The following is an 18,231-nucleotide window of genomic DNA, read 5'->3' on the forward strand; positions in this document are numbered from 1 at the left end:
AAGGAGGGTCACCTTTGCATATCTCATTTGTGACAGCCTCCAGGGGCTTGCAAGAAAGGGACCCTGCAAAAACTCCCTGACTGGTTCCTCCCCTTTATGCTTTCCTGCCTCCTAAGGCGGCTGCCACAGCACTGACACTGACAATAAAGGTGTTGGTGTGGCTCAAGTGGAACCGAGAATGAGCTCCGGAAGGCTGGAAGGAATTGGAAGACGGAAGTCAGTGGGAGGAAAGTATCCAGCCGAGGGAATGAATGGCTGTGTCAAGTCTGGGAGTGTCATAATGACAGGTAACACGGTTTCCAGACCCATTAGTGTTTACAAGCCATGATGGGCACACAGCTGCCTCTTTTCTTTTTCTTCCTTTTCTTTTTTTCCCTCTTTCTTTCTTAGCTTACACAAAGCAATTTAACAGAAAATAATTTCGAGAAGTCCTGTTCACAGACCACGATGACCCCCTTCCTTCGAGTGCTGTCACTGGGGATGGGAGTGACAACCCAACCTTCATGTCCCTGAACAAGCAAGAGCGCTGAGGGTTGACTGGGCTCCAGATCCAGGGCTCTTGGTTCTGTTTCCTCCTGCAGTCCGGAGTTTGATAGGCAGGGCAATGCTGCCGCCCAGCTCCTTGCACCTCTCTGGTCCACATGGGTAACATGGACAAAGGAGTCACTGAAGGAGGTGAAGATGCTATAGACACCAAATACATCCTCTCCTTCAGCCACTTGAGCTTCGAGGCTGATGGCTTGTTCTTTTCCTTCCCCTTGGGAGGTGCTATTTGGGAATGTCATCTCCGGATTCCTGTACCAGCGGCCCCCTCCCCTCCCTCGCTCTGAGGCAGGTTCTCACTATTGACTGACCCGGAACTTGACCTATAGAACAGATTGGCTTTAACCTCATAGATATGCCTTCCCATCCCTGCCTCTGGGACTGTGGCATGTGCTACTGTGCCCCACAAAAGCTTTTTTTTTTTTTTTAAACAAATGGGAAAGCTGAAGGTTAAGCACGTTACCTCAAGTAGCACAACAGTGCAACTGTAGAACTGGAGGTGAGGGACGGCTGCTAGAGAGGCTTCCAGGGGAGAGAATATAAACCGCCCTGCAGGTGGTGCTACATGAAGGTCTGGGCCAATTAAGGATTCTCTAGTGTGCCTTCAAGATACAGATCCAAATAACTGTATAATGCCTGCCAAAAGAATGCTGTGTGATCCTTTGAAGTTTTCTTTTTTCTTAACTGTGTGTGCCTCCTGTGTGCAAGTGTCCCCTGACCCCAGAAGAAGGCAATAGGACCCCTGGAATTGGAATTACAGCCCATCGTGAGCCCCCTGATGTTCTGGGAACTGAACCCAGATAACTCCAGCCTTGTTTCAAGGCTTCAAGTATCAACTCATCCCTTCAAGTAATCATGCACACTTTTTAATTTTTTTTTTAGATTTATTTATTTACTTTATGTATGTGAGTACACCGTAACTGTCTTCAGACACACCAGAGGATGGCATCGGATTCCATGACAGATGGTTGTGAGCCACCATGTGGTTGCTGGAAATCGAACTCAGGACCTCTGGAAGAGCAGTCAGTGCTCTTAACCACTGAGCCATCTCTCCAGCCCCATGCACAGTCTTTTATCCAACAGGTCAATTTCCGTACTGCTTCAAAGCCTCTGTTAAGACACAGAGCTGCATACTGTATCATACCTCTGTGGATGTAAAATAGCTTGTACCTGCTTTATGATACGTAGTAGTGACAGTGCTTTATCAGAGCTGTTTAAAAAAAAAAGACAGAGCTGTAGAGAGAATCTCTTATAAGTATTATTGGTCAATAAAATTGGTGGCTTATAACTTAGGTAGGAATTGGAGGTGGGCCATTCCGTAGGCAGAAAGGATTCTGGGATAGTATCAGGGGCGGGAGATTCACCCAAGAAGATGTGATGAGGTAGATGTCACCTGAGGATGGCACCAGCCACATGGCAGAATGTAGATCAGAATAAGTGAGTTATTTTAAGTTATGATCTAGTCAGGGAAGAGCCTAGCTATATGGCCTAGGTATTTGTAAATATATCTTGAGTCTGAGTCTTATTTCTGGGAGCATGGGACTGGGAGGAAGAACAGGTGTGAACTTCAACACAGAAAACTGAAGGTGCAGGGAGATGGCTGTAAATTCAAGGCCAGAATAGTCTACATAGTTCAGCCAGGACTAGCTTCATAGCTACTGTCATACCTTGTCTCAAAACAAAAACAAACAGAACAAGGAAGGGGGGAGGAGGAGAAGGAGGGGGGAGATACAGGGAGGAGGGGGAGGAGGATGGGAAGAAGAGGGGAGGAGGAGAGGAGGGCGAGGTGGAGGAAGAGATAGGGAGGAGGAAGATATAGGGAGGAGGAGGGGGAGGAAGAGGAGGAGAAGGAGGGGGAGATACAGGGAGGAGGGGGAGGAGGATGGGAAGAAGAGGGGAGGAGGAGAGGAGGGCGAGGTGGAGGAAGAGATAGGGAGGAGGAAGATATAGGGAGGAAGAGAAAAGAAGGTAGGAAGGGGGAAGTGCTGGGCTTTTAAGGATGATGCTGCCAAGAAGCCTTTGAAACTGCCCAAGTTGAGGCTAGAGCTGGAATGCTGAGGGAAGTGTGAGTAGGAAGCAGGGAGACAGGTCAGGGGCTGACGTTGGAGACAGACAGTAATAGGGAAAGGGCTGGGGTGAAAGGTGGGGGGCTGAGCTCACAGGGCTTGATGACTGAGGTAGAAAGAGATTGTCCATATAATTTTTGTTCAGGAGCTCTTGAGTCTCCTGCCCACAGTGCCCTCCCTCACCCCATGCCCTCTGGACCCTTCTGCACCAGCCTCCACACCACACCCTCCAGAGCCTCACACCTGCAGTTCTCAGGTTGCATTTTAGGCTATCCTGGGCTACTGGCTACTTACAGTAAGCAGCCCAGCACGGGGCTGGCTCTTAGGGCTGAAACATTCATGTCAGCTTAGCAGTTAGCCACTTACTCTCTCCACAGTGCATCCTATTCCATAAACTAAAACAGGGCTTAGCCAGTCAGCCATCCAAGAGCCTCCGTCGACAATCCAACTTGGCAACCTGTGTGGTGGGCTGCTCTGTCCTGAGCCCTGAACCAAGACTCCACTTTTTGAGCAGTCCCCACTCTAATGGTGTTGACCATTTGTGAACTTGGTCATTTCCAAAAGCACAATGAAAGTGGCATTCCCCCCAGAGGAGCTGGTGAAGTTTCTGGAAGGGCAGAGGAGCGGTGCCAGGAAAAGAAGGTGGGCTCCTGTGAGTGGAACAGCAGAAAGACGAAGGTGGCTAAAGGTTCTTGAAGAAGATTGTGTCAAAACCTGAACTTTCTGGATCACCTGCTGACTGACTTTGCCAAGTTACGGAACTTTCTTATCCATAGGGGGACTCAAGATCATGGAATTGGGATGTATATTGAGGTGTACCTAGAGTGCGAGTCCTCTGTAGTGTGTGGAATGCTGGCATTCCACAAGTGTTAGCTGTCGATGTATGTGTGGACACATGCATGTGCATGTCACATGTGTGGAGGTCAGAAAACAACTTACAGGAGTCGTTGGGTTTTCCTACCATGTGGGCTGCAGATTGAGCTCAGGTCCTTAGCCTTGGTGGCAAGCATCTTTATTTGCTGAACCTTCTCACTGGCCATCAAACGTGTATTTTTGGAGTCACGTCTCAGAACTATTATTACGGGGGAAGAGACTAGAGTAGAGGTTAGAAGATTTTGTGGAATCTCTTCCCAACCTGTTTGTGGGTTCTGGGGATTAACGGCAGGTCTCCAGGCTTGTGTGGTCCGCACCTTTGCAGCCAACTACCCTTGTCAGCCTCTGTAGCATTTTAAACCTTTATCTGGCTTGGTTCCTCCGTGTGTGTGTGTGTCTGTCATGTAGGTATGTACGTGTAAGTGCAGATGCCTATAGGGTCTGATAATGGTGCTGGGAACTAAACCCAGGTTCTTTGGAAGAGTGGCAAATGCTTTTTTCTCTGTAGCTCTATCCTGGAACTCACTCTGCAGACCAGAACTCAGAGATCCAAGTGCACCACGACCATCCAGTGCAAATGCTCTTAACATGTCTCCAGCCCCAAATACTTATTTTTAATTATGTGTAGCATGTGGGTATGTGGAAGTGTGTGCAGGTATCTATGAATTCCAGGAAACGGATTCCCCAGAGCCAGAGTCACATGTATACCACGTGGGTGCTGAGAACTGAAAAGGTCCTCTGCAGGGGCAGCAGGCACTCTTAACTGCTGAGCTCTCCAGTCCCAAGCTGACAGCTTTAAGGTCACTCAGTTCTGTGAAAAGAGTAAGTGTGGAGCTCACCAGGCTACATATTCCCTTCAGTTTGTACATTTGGCCTTACGTAGCTTTGGCAAACATGCATTTACATCTTGCCAAATTCTAGAATTTGAGGGGCATGTGTCTTAATGAGTGAGATCACAGATCTGAGTTAGGTCCCCTTTGCTCTCACCCAAGTTAGTATCTGCTTGTTCTAGTTATCAGGGCCAGCTAAGGGCTGGAGAAGTGGAGACATCAGATTAGCACAGGCGTTCAAGACTCAACTCCAGCAGAGCCCACCAGTGGCTTCACACTGTGATCTCATGAACATACCTCCTCTCCACTTAGAAAACAGAGGGAGCAGAATAGACTGCCTTCCAGAAGTGAGACCAGATATCCAGTGGGCTTAGCTTCACCTGATTTGTCTTCCGCAATAATTAGGTAGTGTTTTCCTCACAAGTTTAGAAACTAGCAAGAGGGCTTCAGGGCAGCCATTCCCTCTGCTCCTATCCACTGTGGACTATGACAAGAGGGCGAGGCAAACTAGTAAGTTCAAGAACACTGGAGGAAACGTTGGCTCCTGAGACTTACGAACTGCAAGACATCTGTCTAGGTAAGCAGCAGGCCACGTGCATCATTTGGCCACAAACACCTCTTAGAAGTGGCCCCATCTGATCACCCGTCTCCCATATAACCTGCCCCAAATCAGCTCTTTGCGGTGTGGTATTGTCCGGTGAGCCAGTTTACCAGAATAAGGTTCTCTGCAGGCCTTGGCTTGCCTGGCCATCTGTTTGCATCCTATACAGCAGTTTCAAGGTTAACAGGGTAACTAGTCTGGCTTGTGACATTCCATCATCTAACAGAAATCTCAGCAAACCGAGGGAAGTCTGCCTGTCTCAAGGTAAATTTCTCACACACTGTTATCACGTAGGTAGACAGGATCCCTTCCCTGTGTATCTGTGTGAAAACATCCCACTTCTCTGTAGCCTCGTTAAAATTAACAAGGGAAGATAAAGAAAAAGAGTAATGCGTTCTATGATTTTTTTTCCATCAAGAAAACTCTTGTTGAATGATGTATTTAGGTACTACAACATTTTCATACCTTAGCGGTAACATTTAAATATAAAGTAGTGGTTCAGAATAAAGCCAGGAATTACAAAACATTTGTTACTGCAAGCAATTTTAATACAAAAGTGTGTCTTGTTTTTAAACAGTTCATTGGTAGAGCTTCAGTTTCTGCCTCAATTAAAACCAATTGAGATAATCACACAGCAACATGGTCAGAGCTGACAAGGAACAGCAGCTAAAAAACGGGAGCCCCAGACAGCCCCTCTGTGGTTACTTGGTCAGCTGACTTTATTACACACACAGGAGACGGAAGCAAACGGACTGGTGTGCTGGTGAACTCCGTTAAGGATGAGTCAGTGTTTGTCTTAGGTCCACATTTCAAAATGGGTGCATGGAAGTCATCCCTCAGTTTATGGGAGGTTGATCGACCATTTAAATAAATAGAAAAAAAAAAAAGCAGATAAACAAATCTGTAATTCACAGTGCCTCCAAGGAGTCCCCTCACCAGGGGCCTGGGGCCTGGTGAGCACAGGAGTCATTGAGGGCTGGGTTGGACAGTTTGTTACAAATCAGTTTAAAACCCCAATGTTTTGAAGTTTCCTTTTACCCCTGAATCCTAGCAGCTATGTGCCCTTTAACACCCCGTACTGAGACATTACTTTAAGACAGTATTGCAATGGACTCTTTGCTCTATCATGTGCAAAGGCTATCTAGATGAGGTTCTGTCTCTTCAGCTAAAATTACACAGCAGTAAAACAATGGAAATGCAACCTTAAGTGTCCTCTCCTTAACTCTTGCTAGTTGAGGTGTCTGTGATTTAGAAAGAAGAGTTCCTTAAACATTGCAGAATTCTTATTTTTTTTAATATAATTTATCTTGCTGATATAGCAAGTCAAGTTTATAAAGAAGATGCATTTAGGAATAATCCTAAAAGATAAAGCAGGTTTATAACCCTGCCCCACAGGAAACCCTATTCCGAGGCTTTTCTTTTTAATACATCTGCATCTTGACCTTTTGTTTTCCTCAAATATTTCATCTCTGGGCCCTGTCTGTTACAGGGTTACCAGGAGTCAAATTTTATCTACATAAATATTCACATGAAAATAGTAACTTACAAAAAGGAAAAAAAATAAGGCAGCTTCATAACACAATTATTCTTTTACAATTTTAACAATATAACTTCTCCTGTTCAGAATAAATATACACCCAACGTATGAAGCAGGATTCAAAGTGGAGAGTGGTGTGGGCTGCTTGTACAGTGTTATCGCTTGGGACATGGAGTCCTGGGGGAGGCAGTGGTGGTCTTCTTAGACATGGTTGGGATTTTGGAGGGTTTGGTGAGCCCTCTTCTGGAGCTGCCCTGCCCCCCTGCGGCACTGCTCTCAGAAGTGTCTGAACACGCTGACTGTGTCTCTAGAAGGTCAAAGTCAGAGGCGTCACTTCCTCGACGGCTGCTGGCTCGGCTCCCGGCCCGGCTCCCGGCCCGACTCCCGGGACGGCTGGCAGACTTCTTAGGGTCTGGAATTTAAGAATCAAGCAGGAGACTTAATGGAGAAAACACTGAAATGGAAACACAAGTGACCGGGAGGCCAAAGGGCTGCAGGTAATGGCTCTTGATTTGCTGCATGGTCTTGGGGAAATCACAGCCATTCTGGACCCACACTTCATCCCGACAACAGGAGGTGAGCCTTTTCTGGTTTGTGAGGCTATCTACGAGATCCTGATGAGGAGCAGAAAGCAGCTGCTGTTAGCGGCTGGACCAACTTTCAAAGCTACTCAATTGCCACGGCATAGGTGGGTGAACTGATGTTGGTAGTGTGTGTGAACAGAGGGTAAATGGAGGTGCAGGTGGGGAGGGGACAAGTTTCAGGTTCCCAGGAGGAGTGGCAGTCAGCTAGCTCCACTTTCCCTGTTCACCAGCAGCCACAAAAGACATGGCAAATGGGGCAGGGCACTAACCAGTAGCTTCCTTCAGCACAGGGCTGGCCCTTTCTTCCTTTTACTCAACTGCGATCATTTCTGATCCAGAACAAGGGCTTCAGTGTTTAGTGTAGGAGGACAGTTTGTTACGGTAGCAAGAAAAAAGCAATGGCTGCCCAACAACCCTAAGTGCTCTTCCAGCAATGGCTCCTGAGAGGCCAATGCCTCCCCAGCTCAAAGCAGCTGTGCTATCCCTCCCACCCTCAGCCCATGCATGGGCACTTACCTGCCCGATTAGTTTTGGCACCTGTGGAAGCTGGGGAAGAACTATTGCTGGTGTCACCAGCAAGGGATGTTCGGCTAGAATGAAAAGTTGGTGTTGGTCTTTTCAGCTTGCTGCCTGTTGATGAAATAACCTTAAAAATAACAAAAGATCAAAATTAGTTGATAAAATTTGATAGGTGTGTAATTGAGTTGAATTGTCTATTTAAAAGGCTTTCTATAGATAACCATTTGAAAAAGCAAATTAAAAAGTCCTGGAAAACAAAGGTTTATTTGCAAAATGTCCTTGATCATGAATTTTTTAAAAATATTCTCAAAAAAGAAGTTTTAAGCTTCAGTGTGTCTTCTGCCACCTCTTATCCCTTAAGGATGGTGATTGTGGAATGGCTGTTATCCTGCTGATACATCTCCCCTAGGAACTGAGATCTGGTGGTGAGCTACTCTGGCTACAAATGGATACAGCGATGGGTTATAAGAAAAGAAATCCAAACACCCCTGAGTACCAACGTGCTGGGGCAGCACTCTAGCACAGTCAAGTAACACCCACCGGCCACCATTAAGCACTAGCAACAACTGTAGCCAAGATCTCTTTATGCATTCTCCCTCAGGAAATGAGGGACCACTCTTGTCTCTGCATTTCCATCACATACCCTTCCCTTCAGCAAACTGTCTGGGTCTCCTTGCTGTTTGGCCTACAGCTCAGAGCAGTCCTGTCTACGTTTTCTGAACTGAGCCCACATTGTCACTGTACAGTACCCTTCCTCCCCAAACACATGTACGGCTTAGACCATGCACTTCAGGGGCCATGTTGAGAGGGTATTTTTGTCAGAGAAGCCTCATTTCTCAGTACCACTTGAAGCTTTCTGCTCCTGCTTTTCAATGTTTAGGGAGAGCATTTTTCATTGCCTGACATCTATATCTGCTGATTGCATCTGTCCCAAATTAAAGCATCAATTTCATAAAGGGAGGAGCTTTTGTGTCATGTCTTAGAACCTAAAACCATGCGGCAGACTATACGACCTTGCTCAGTAACAGTGCACAGAAGCGTCCTAGCCTGAAGGAATTGCATTTCATGACTGTTGTTACTGGGAGGAGCTTACACCTCCATAGACTTAATGTAGAGAAAGAATGTTTCAAAGTCAGATTTAAAATGTTACTTAAAAGATGGACTATAACTCCAGTCTCTCTGAAGTGAGTTGGATAAACTGTTTTCCAGGACCTTTAAGATGCGTATATGGAAGGAGAGTAAAGCGGCCTATCTCATTGTGCAGGCTGGATTTCTTCATGAAGGAGAGCACAAGCGACAGGAAGTGATTACCACTCAAGCAGGAACTCTCCTGGTCACCCAGGAGGAGGAGCCCCAGTTCCAAGAGCTACCCTGACCCTGAGCATTGTTGCCTGAGTCCACAGCTCTGGCGCCTCTGGGCTGGGGCTCTAAGTTAGGGCCTGGCCTGGCCACAGGGCATCAATGAGTAAAGAACTTGAAGTAAAAGATTACATTGTACAGTAAAACAGAAAGGCCCATCTCTCAGAATCCGATGCACTCTGTCACAGAGGAAGAGAGCCAAGGCCAGCTGAGTCTTGGGCTCTCAGTCACTCACTGCCTCTGGCTCCTGTGCCGTTTCTCCAGCTGAAGCTCTGCCTGACTGAAGGCAACACTGGGCTTAGAGGTCTGAGACCTCGACGTTCCCTGCAGGGGCTGAGAGATGCCAAGTATGCTGCTGTCGGACAAGCCTGTCTGCCCGGGCTTTGTTTCAGTTTTGTTCTTTTCCTCTTTTGAGACAGGCTGGCTCTCAATACACAGCCCACGTGGCCGGGATGTTACGGCACACTGCCTCAGTCTCCCACACGCTGCATGCAGGGGGGTGCCACGACACCGGCTAGGTTTTTTCTCTAACACTGGTCTGCATTTGGACATGCTTAACTGTTGGTATGTGCATTCAAATCAAAGCTACAGAAATCCAGGTGTCTAGGCCAAGGAACCAAGAAAGGTGGAACTGGAGCCCCAGAGCAGTGGTCACTAGTAGGGAAACTGTGCTTGGCTGAAACAGATAAGCACCCATGCCTTGAACCAATGTGGCAGCACCAACCACCCTGGGAAGGGGTCTGGCAAATCATCCTCTTGTCCTAAACATAGACATTGGTGAACATGCACTGTAGATTAATTTCAAGTGTTTATAACTCGTCTGTGTAGGTAACATTTGGAGACTCCAAGAGACCTAATTAAAGTAATATCGACAAGTGAATGGTCAGGAATGACTGAGCATCCTGAACAAATGTCATGCTAAAGACGTGTAAAGCTGTTAAACAATCTTGTTTAGGAATCTCTTATTCATCTCCAATTTTGGTAAATCCGAGTTAGAAACTCCTGAAAACACTTGACCAACTTGATCAATCAGCTGTGTCAGCAAGCACCCCAGAGTTGGAAGAGACATCGGGCTCATGTCAGGTTCTTGGCATGAGTGAGGGCCTCTTCGTGACCATGTCTCACTCAGCAAAGCCATACTCTACCTCAGGGCTGAGTAGCTGGAGGTCAGGACAATGGCTGTCCTTGACATGTGTGCCAGCTTTACTGTTTACCAACCAGGGTTTGTCATAGCAGCGAGAGAACTGAAGTGGAGTCTGTGAAACAGAAATCCAAAGGGAGGGGCAGGAACAATTGAAGATGGGACAGAACGGGGAGTAAATTGGGGGAAAAAAAAAAGACACTAAATTTTAAACAGAAAACAAATAAAATATCCATAAGTCCGATGAGGCAAGATGCCGCAGGTGGACGGGCGTCTTTCACGTGGAGCCCACTATGCGGCAAGCTCATCTGTCAGCTTCAGCTGCATGGACAGTACCTGCCCTTTCCAAACCAGTAACCCTAAGTCTGACAAGTCAAACTCCTCAACTGGGAGTAAGAAGACAGAAGTGCTTCAGATGTCACCAGCCCGAATAGGCACTTTACTAATTACTTCAAAGGTGGTGATCTGGGCACCCTGAGGGTCTGGGTAGAGCTGTTCTTTATGTTTTGGTTGTTCTTCTTCTTGCTAGTCTTTTCAGAGGCTACCAAGATGGGAGTAGGGAAGGCAACATAAGGAGGTCGCACATACCTTGGTCCCACTGGCTGGGGTGGCTGGAGAAGAAGGCATGGACGTACAGCTGTGGTTACTCTGACTAGCACTTGAGCTGGAGCGGGTGGGAGAAGCTGCCCGGGAAGATGGTTTGGATCTTCGACCCCGTGACCGGAATGGAGTCATCCCCTGAGATGCCCCTTCTGGCAGGATGAATTTCTCTCTAAGTTCTATGTTAGTTCTGCCCCGTGCTAAAAGAGAATGAACAAAGGCATGCGGATGTCAGTTATCTTAAAGATGTATCTTGGACGGTCATACAGCTGCTTGACCCCATGATAACAGTAAGCTGTGCATAGGTTTTATACCACCTATGGATTCTTCAAAACCAGCTTTGTCCTGTTCTGACCCAAAGCAGACACTGGCTAAGATCCCAGCTTGCTGTAACAAGCAAGCCTGTGAACAGGGGACTGTCCGCTCTGCTGTCATTCATGTTCAGGTTTTGATGCTATCCCCTGGGGTAAGCAAACTGTAGCTGCTCAAAGAGACACAGACGCAACAGGACACAAGCCTCTGACCTTAAACTATTTTCTCTCTCATAGACATGTGTACTTTTTACTGAAAATTTTCAGGGTATATGATAATAACATAGAGAAAAGCACATAATGAAATCAGGACGCTTTCATTTGAACTCTGTCAGTAACAATTCTAAAGCGAGAGGTTCAGGAAGCCAGGGCGGTAAGGATGAGGACAGTCTAAGAAGTAAACATGTAGGGAGAGAGAAAGATCAAGACCATGCACAAAACCGTGAGTGAGAATTTGTTAAGTAAAAAGCTGAAAGCAGTAGGAAGTCGAAGGAACAGCTTCAAGTAGGAGAAAGGGTGGCAGTGGAAGAATCTGGAGCAGCACTGAAGGCCAAGTAAGTGCTGGCTCCTGGTTTTCTGGAGCTATAAGAGCAGAACTGATAAAACACGGATTTTAGTCCGAGATATCAAGCCCAGCCAGAACAAATGTTAGTGTAAAGACACTGCTAGCTTAAAGAAACGCTTGCTGTGGGGGCAGGTTCTCTGGTCTCTCCCTGACGATGCTCTGCAGTGACCTGTTCATCTGGCAGAGCGGGGCGGAGCCCTGACTCCATAAGCACTCAACGGTTTCCTTCTCTACAAGCTGCCTGAGAAACAGCAGGGGACCTAAGAGGAAACCCTGGAAGTTGTGGACAGCACATGTAAAACATTTTACAGAGGGCTATAGACAGGTGGTAGCATGAGCCAGCCACTTCACAGGCTGAGGCAGGGAGGGTGTTTCAGCCTCTGAGTTTGAGACTAGCTTGGGCAAAAAGAGCAAAATTCTAACTCAACACACACAATGAAGAGGACTACTGTAATCATGGAGTGATAAGATTATGTCCCTCCCTCACTAGAATTTAAAGAGTATGACCACATGATATACTAGCTCAATCTTCATTAGCATCTCTGTCCCATTAGACAGAGGGATTGGAAGCACCTACGTAGACCAGTCAAGCTACAGAAGAGGTGGCCTGCCTCCCATCTTGACTCTTCTATTTAAGGCATCCCTGGCCGTCTTTTTTTTTTTTTTTTTTTTTTTTTTCGGAGCTGGGGACCGAACCCAGGGCCTTGCGAGTGCTAGGCAAGCGCTCTACCACTGAGCTAAATCCCCAACCCCCCTGGCCGTCTCTTTATAGCATTAGGTACACCAGCTTGTCTCCACTACCCCATGGCATTTGCGGACTAAAGGTCTACTGCATAAGAGGACCTTTTTTAAAAATTTCAGAAAGGATAAAACCATAGGAAAGTTGGCTTGGGAGAGATGGTTCTATGGGCATGAGGACCCACGCTTGGAGCCCCAGAAGCCATGACGTCTTAGCCCAAATAGCAAGCTCCGGGTTCAGTGAGAGGAATGACTGGGGCGGAAATCCCAACATCCCAACATGATCCTCTGACTTTTACAGTCTTAGCACACCAGCCGTCTTCCTCTGTCAAGAAGACCAGTTGCTCACTTTTACTATGCTGAGCTTCTAATTTGTTTACATTTTAAAAATACTATAATGCTAGGACAACTTCTAAAATATTTTTTTGTAAATCATCTGATTTTTTCCTTAGGATACATTTCTATAAGTAGTTTTGATGCAGGAGGGAGAGACATTTACCTCAGTGGTGTGACAGTCTGTAAGATGTCTATGCTTAAGTGACTCTAATTAACTCTGGTTCTATGGGTACATATACGCACACAAATTCGCACCCCCATCCTCCCCAGAGTCATAAGTCATATGCGTGTCTGTGCACACACCAGTGTACCTATGCCTGGAGCTCAGAAGAGGGTGTAGAGTCCCCAAGAAATGTAGTCATGGGTGGCTGGGAGTCACCAGGCGGGGCTCTGGGAACTCAGTCAGCTGTGTCCTCTGTAAAAGCAACTCTTGAATGCTGGCTGGGCCAGCTCTCCAGCTCCTTGTCTGTCTGTCTGTCCTTTTTTCAAGACCCGGTTTCTCTGTGTAACAGCTCTGGCTCTTATTTTTATTTTATACTGTATGTGAAGAGTGAGTGAGTGAGTGTGTGTGTGTGTGTGTGTGTGTGTGTGTGTGTGTGTGAGCGTGAGCAAGTGTGTGAGTGAACAGGAGTGTGTGTGTGTGTGTGTGTGTGTGTGTGTGTGTGTGTGGTGGGGGCAGGGAGAGGACATGTACATGAGTGCTGGTGCTCACAGAAGCCAGAAGGGGCAGTTGTAAGTCTCCTGATGTGGGCACTGGGAACTCTTTGTTGCTGACCCAGTCATTTCTTCAGTCCCCAAACCATCTTTTAAATCTCCATAAATGAAGATCCCTACATTTTTCCTATCCCAGAAGTATTAATATAAATTCATTTGTTACTTCCTTTTACATACATATATACAATTTTTCCCCCCAGGAAACTAAATAAATAGCAATCCTTTAAAATATACATGGTCCATTAGATACAGGTATACCCATTTTTAAAAAATCAGGAACATGAGTTAAATTTAATTAATTTACTTATTTTGTGCATGTGTAAGTCAGAGGACAACTTTGGGAGTTAGGTCTCTTCTTCCGCTACGTGGGTGGGTTCCAGGTATCAGGCTTGCACACTGATCCAGCTCATCTCCCTAGGCCTGCAAGCACTGTTTTCATCTCCATCTAAAGCATTACGTATGGTCTCCTTTGCAACACATGAATTAGAGAAACAGAAGAAACAAACAAAACCCTTTGGCAGTATCAGAAAACTACACAAACAGCAAATCTACCTAGTGGAATATTATTTTATCCATCTATGTCATCTATTTTTTGATGAAGGGTCTTGCTATGTAGCCCAGGCTACAATTCTTGATCCTCTGGATTTTGCCTTAAATAGCTGGAATTATAGGTAAATACTCCTAGGCCCAGCAAGTAACCTGTCTTCTTGATGCTCATGTCCCTCCAGCTCACTGCCCTTAGGTGTCTACTTGTGGCACTGTTTTCATGAGACGAGAAAGTCCACTGACGGCAGTTACTGAAAGCTGCCATGATTTCTATTTCACCCAATGGACAGAAGCTGATGGCTGAGCTCTAACAAGGCATCCTGGAGAGTTGGAGAGTCTTACCTTGCTCTGAAGGATGAAGAAGGCTACCAGTGCCCCACAGAAAATAGCTATGAGGTTGCCCTCCCAAATGTCCTTGGAGCTCCAATTGTTACAGAGTAAGGTAAGCAGGCAGTGCTCTCACCAGCCAGCAGCATAATAAACTTGTGAACAGAGCAGGCAGCAGACAAGCAGGGACCAAGGGTTATAAATGCCACATGCAGGCAGCATCGCTGTTGCTTAGTCTGACCTGATACCCAGCAAGAAAAATGGGACCATAACACATTTATAGAACATTTTTTTGTTGTTCTTACAAAGATTAAAATGATATATGTATTGCTACTTATTTAAAACAGTGAAAAGACTTTTAAATTAATGATACTGGTCCATGATATGATTAAATATTAAAATTAATTAAATCCTTTTAGAATTTATCAGAAAAGGTATTGTCAAACCTAAACTGTCCTGAGTTTAATTCCCAGCAATCACATGGTGGCTCACAACCATCTGTAATGAGATCTGATGCCCTCTTCTGGTGTGTCTGAAGACAGCTACAGTGTACTCATATGAATAAAATAAATAAATCTTTATAAAAAAACAAAACCCCCAACACTTCTGATGGGAAATATTATTGCTTAGCTATTATTCTGGCTTGCTGGAGTGAATTAAATTTGTAGATACCCAGCACCCAGTGAGAACTATACACCCTTTGGGTTTCTCTAATCCTTCAGAATAATAAAAACCACATACAGGGTGGTGGTCAGGACCACCCGATTAAGAGCCTAGCTGTTCTGACTTCAACCATGGCCATCCCTTTAAGTTATTTAAATTTCCATACCTCAAGTTCCTCCTCTATAAAATAGAGATAACAGAATCTATACCTCATAAGCTGGATAGGAGATGCAAATGTGTTATTTTTAAAGTGCTTATGCAGAGGTAATTATTAAGCAGTATTCAAATTCTGTGGATATCATCTCAATAGAAACATTTTATACCCTGTCAACCTGGAGTTGTTGGAAAAGCACTGATTTGGCTATTTTGAGCATTCACTAAGGCAGCAGATATCAGAGCCAAGATGTTACAGTTTAAGCAAAGCCATTCTCAGAGTACCGGGGTGTAGGGGAAGAGGGACAAAGCATAAAAGCCAACCTATGGGAGACTGACTGGAAATTGAAGAGCTGGAATCAGAGCGCTTTATTTTACTCCCAGGATGATGAACTGGAATAAAAAAGATGTAAACACAAAGACAGAGACAGCAGGAACCACAGAACCTAGTCAAGGAAGAAGACAAGACAGCTGGGCCTCCTGTGTACCCACATGCAGCTCTCCTGACAGGAGAAGGGAGTGGATATGGCTGGGCAGGATGCAGCAGCTGGGATTTGGCCATTTGTCCCCTGCTGCAGCTGTAACTACTATCTGCTCAAGCCAAGCTGGTGGTTTTCTGTTGCCTGGGGTGGTGGCGTATGTCCATTAGCTTCCCCTCTCTTAGAACAGTCACTATTCCTATGCATGGGCAGGGCTTAGCACGCTCCTAGGCTCCACGAAAGAGGAACGTCAAAGTATACACAAGGCTTCGGGGTCTAGGTTAGTACTAATGTCACACCCTAAATGTAGTCACACCAATACATTCCTTTTCTGTTTTGGAGACAGGGTTTCATTCTAGCCTTGAACTTGCTATGAACCTGAGGATGACTCTGAACTCATCTCCTGCCTCTACCTCCCAAAATGTGAGAGCCTAGAGACACCAAAAAATTCTTAATTCTTATTTCTTCATTCTTTCCTGACAGCATCAGCTTCTTCAGATTTTTGTACCTGAAACCCTGGGTCCTAATCTGGGATGAGTGGGATGATATTTAATACCTTAACAAGACAAAACTCAGAAAGACGTGTTACCCATGGGCAGGTGCTTCCTTACCTCGGCAGGGATCGTTTTTCACTAGAAACTCATCCAGGGCCATCCATCCTCCACCAACGCGGACCATCACAGTGCTGCGCAGAATACGGACCAGCCGCAACTGCTGAGAATCTCCAAACTGGAATCAAGGGGATACTCAGTTAATGAGAGCACCTTAGCGCTTATAACCCCAAACCCCTAGAAAGCAGACTGTATTCAGGAATTACATAATATTAGGAAGAGTTCTGAACTCAATTTTGTATTTTACACTATCACAAAAACGTTAGCAAATAGAAAAGCAGAAAGACTAAGCTATGAAGCAATGTTGTAAAATCTTTCTGCTGGGGTAAAGTTAGCTCCCAGTGGCCACACCCTGACTCCTGTACCAAGGGTAAAGGAGGGAAGATGGGCTTGGATTTGTTCACTTGGATTCTGCTAAGATTCCACCCCAGGGAGCAGGCTGCACTGCTATGTTTATCTCCTTAAAGAGAGGGCTCAACTTCTGAATACAGTGTGCTGGAGGGTTAAATGGATCCTAGCGAACACTAAAGCATTAAAGAAACTCTTGCGAAGGAAGCATCCTTATTCCTAGCTTTACAAGCTTAGGGAAAATTGTGAGTCTCTTCATCCGGTCCTTAGAAGTACCCCTAAATGATTGTGATGTCACCAAAAGGAAAAGTCAAGTGAACAAATGATTAGACAGAATTAAAATTTAGTTGAAGAAACAGAAATTTTAATCTCTTATCATGATTAGAAACAGTTCAATAAGTATTCTGGACCTTAGGACAAATAAGATGAGCTTTTTGTTGTCTCTAGTCCTAACTGCCCACTTCCTAGTTCTACCTTGACAGATGGAGCTTCCCTTTGTATAAACTGTCCTTTCCAAATGAGGAGGCTACGACAGAGAAACACACCAAGATTCCAAAACAAACTCAAACCAGACATTAAAGAAATGGAACGCCTAAAGTTATTAAGAAGAATGGTTGGGGCAGGGAGGTAAAAAGGACTTAACCATTTAATTAGGATTTTCAAAGTTATAGGAGAATCTTAACTTTGAAACAGGGAGAAAAACTGGATTTGCAAGAAAGGATGTCTGAGGAGGATACACAGTTGTCCTCCTAAGTAATGGTAAACATTGGTTATTTCTTCCTGACCTGACTCAGACGCACTGTGTGCCTAGGAAGAAGTCTGGAAGGTGCTTCCTCTTCCCTTTCCATTCACTTCAAAAATTCAACAGCTTTACACGATCTGTCTCCTACAGCACTTACATGTCTACACAACGTGGCCAGACTGACACACGGTGGAGCGGTATTAGCACTTCTCCCAGCTGTAAGGAAAGGAACTTTCTGGGAAGGAAGCTACTCCCTGCCTGGAGGGAGGAAACAGATTCTGGGGATGACTGGTGCGTCACTAGTGACCTGAGTCACTATTTTGGGTTTTCTCTGGATAGGTGAAACATAGAAAGGCTATGCGCCTGTGTGTCTCCCAGAGTCAAAAAGGAAAGAGTGGTCTAGGTTACTTTCTTAGAATACCACACCTTACTGTTTGTAATCTACTGATCTTATGGTTGCTTTTCCTTCATATCTCCCCAAAGCTGTCTGAAAGATTCTACTATGTTTTCATTGAGCTGCAGAAATCCAAAGGAGGCACTCCAGGTGGTGGTGGTGGTGGTGGTGGTGGTGGTGGTGGTGGTGGTGGTGGTGGTGGTGGTGGTGGTGGTGGGGCTCCATAGCTTAGGCTGTGGAAGAGCCACAGAGAACTGAGGCAGAGTTTTGACAGCCATTGTTCCCTTTGCTCACAGGAACCTAGGTTCTTAGGACATTAGCTGCATGAGTGTGACATATGATTTCTGAGGCCTCCAACACTACATATAAAAAATGGACTTAACAATTCTACTCACACTATTAGAATAATTCATCAAGTCTTCCCCAGGTTAATGGAGCAGTGGAGGAGGGTGTTAGTGCCCCATCAAAGGGACCCCAGGAAGTGCAGTCATCAGGAGGTAGGCATGCTGGGCACTTGACTATAGTCATCATCATTGAACAGTTGTAATATTGGGAACAGACTCTAGGGATGTGTCAAGCAAGCACTCGATCACTAAGATACACTATTAGCCTTTTTATTTTTATTTTCAAAAATTAACACAGGGACTTGTT

The 18,231-nt window shown here is 45.6% G+C and overlaps 1 protein-coding gene, 1 long non-coding RNA gene and 1 pseudogene across 22 annotated transcripts in view; 1 reads left to right on the plus strand and 2 right to left on the minus strand.

Annotated features, from left to right (window-relative positions):
* Positions 1-386: 386 nt before the first annotated feature.
* On the minus strand, positions 387-1,384 carry Rps14-ps5 (ribosomal protein S14, pseudogene 5; annotated as a pseudogene).
* A 34-nt stretch (positions 1,385-1,418) lies between these two features.
* Positions 1,419-5,729, plus strand: LOC148006034 (uncharacterized). Its single transcript, XR_015621111.1, has 2 exons — positions 1,419-2,329; positions 2,461-5,729. It is a non-coding gene; the product is annotated as an uncharacterized LOC148006034 (long non-coding RNA).
* The window catches only part of Macf1 (microtubule-actin crosslinking factor 1), a 325,822-nt gene continuing 312,906 nt past the window's right edge, over positions 5,316-18,231 (minus strand). For 14 of the 21 annotated variants that reach the window (XM_087549955.1, XM_087549954.1, XM_087549950.1 and 11 more), the window contains 5 exons: positions 16,097-16,214; positions 10,642-10,853; positions 10,058-10,168; positions 7,551-7,680; positions 5,440-6,862 (listed from right to left, as the gene is read on the minus strand). In XM_087549955.1, coding sequence (XP_087406081.1) covers positions 6,606-6,862; positions 7,551-7,680; positions 10,058-10,168; positions 10,642-10,853; positions 16,097-16,214 — 828 coding nt within the window. In that variant the 3' untranslated portion in view covers positions 5,440-6,605. 21 annotated transcript variants of the gene reach the window in all.

The sequence above is a fragment of the Rattus norvegicus genome, chromosome 5, assembly GCF_021556685.1.
Source record: "Rattus norvegicus strain SHRSP/BbbUtx chromosome 5, alternate assembly SHRSP_T2T, whole genome shotgun sequence".
Classification (NCBI taxonomy): domain Eukaryota; kingdom Metazoa; phylum Chordata; class Mammalia; order Rodentia; family Muridae; genus Rattus; species Rattus norvegicus.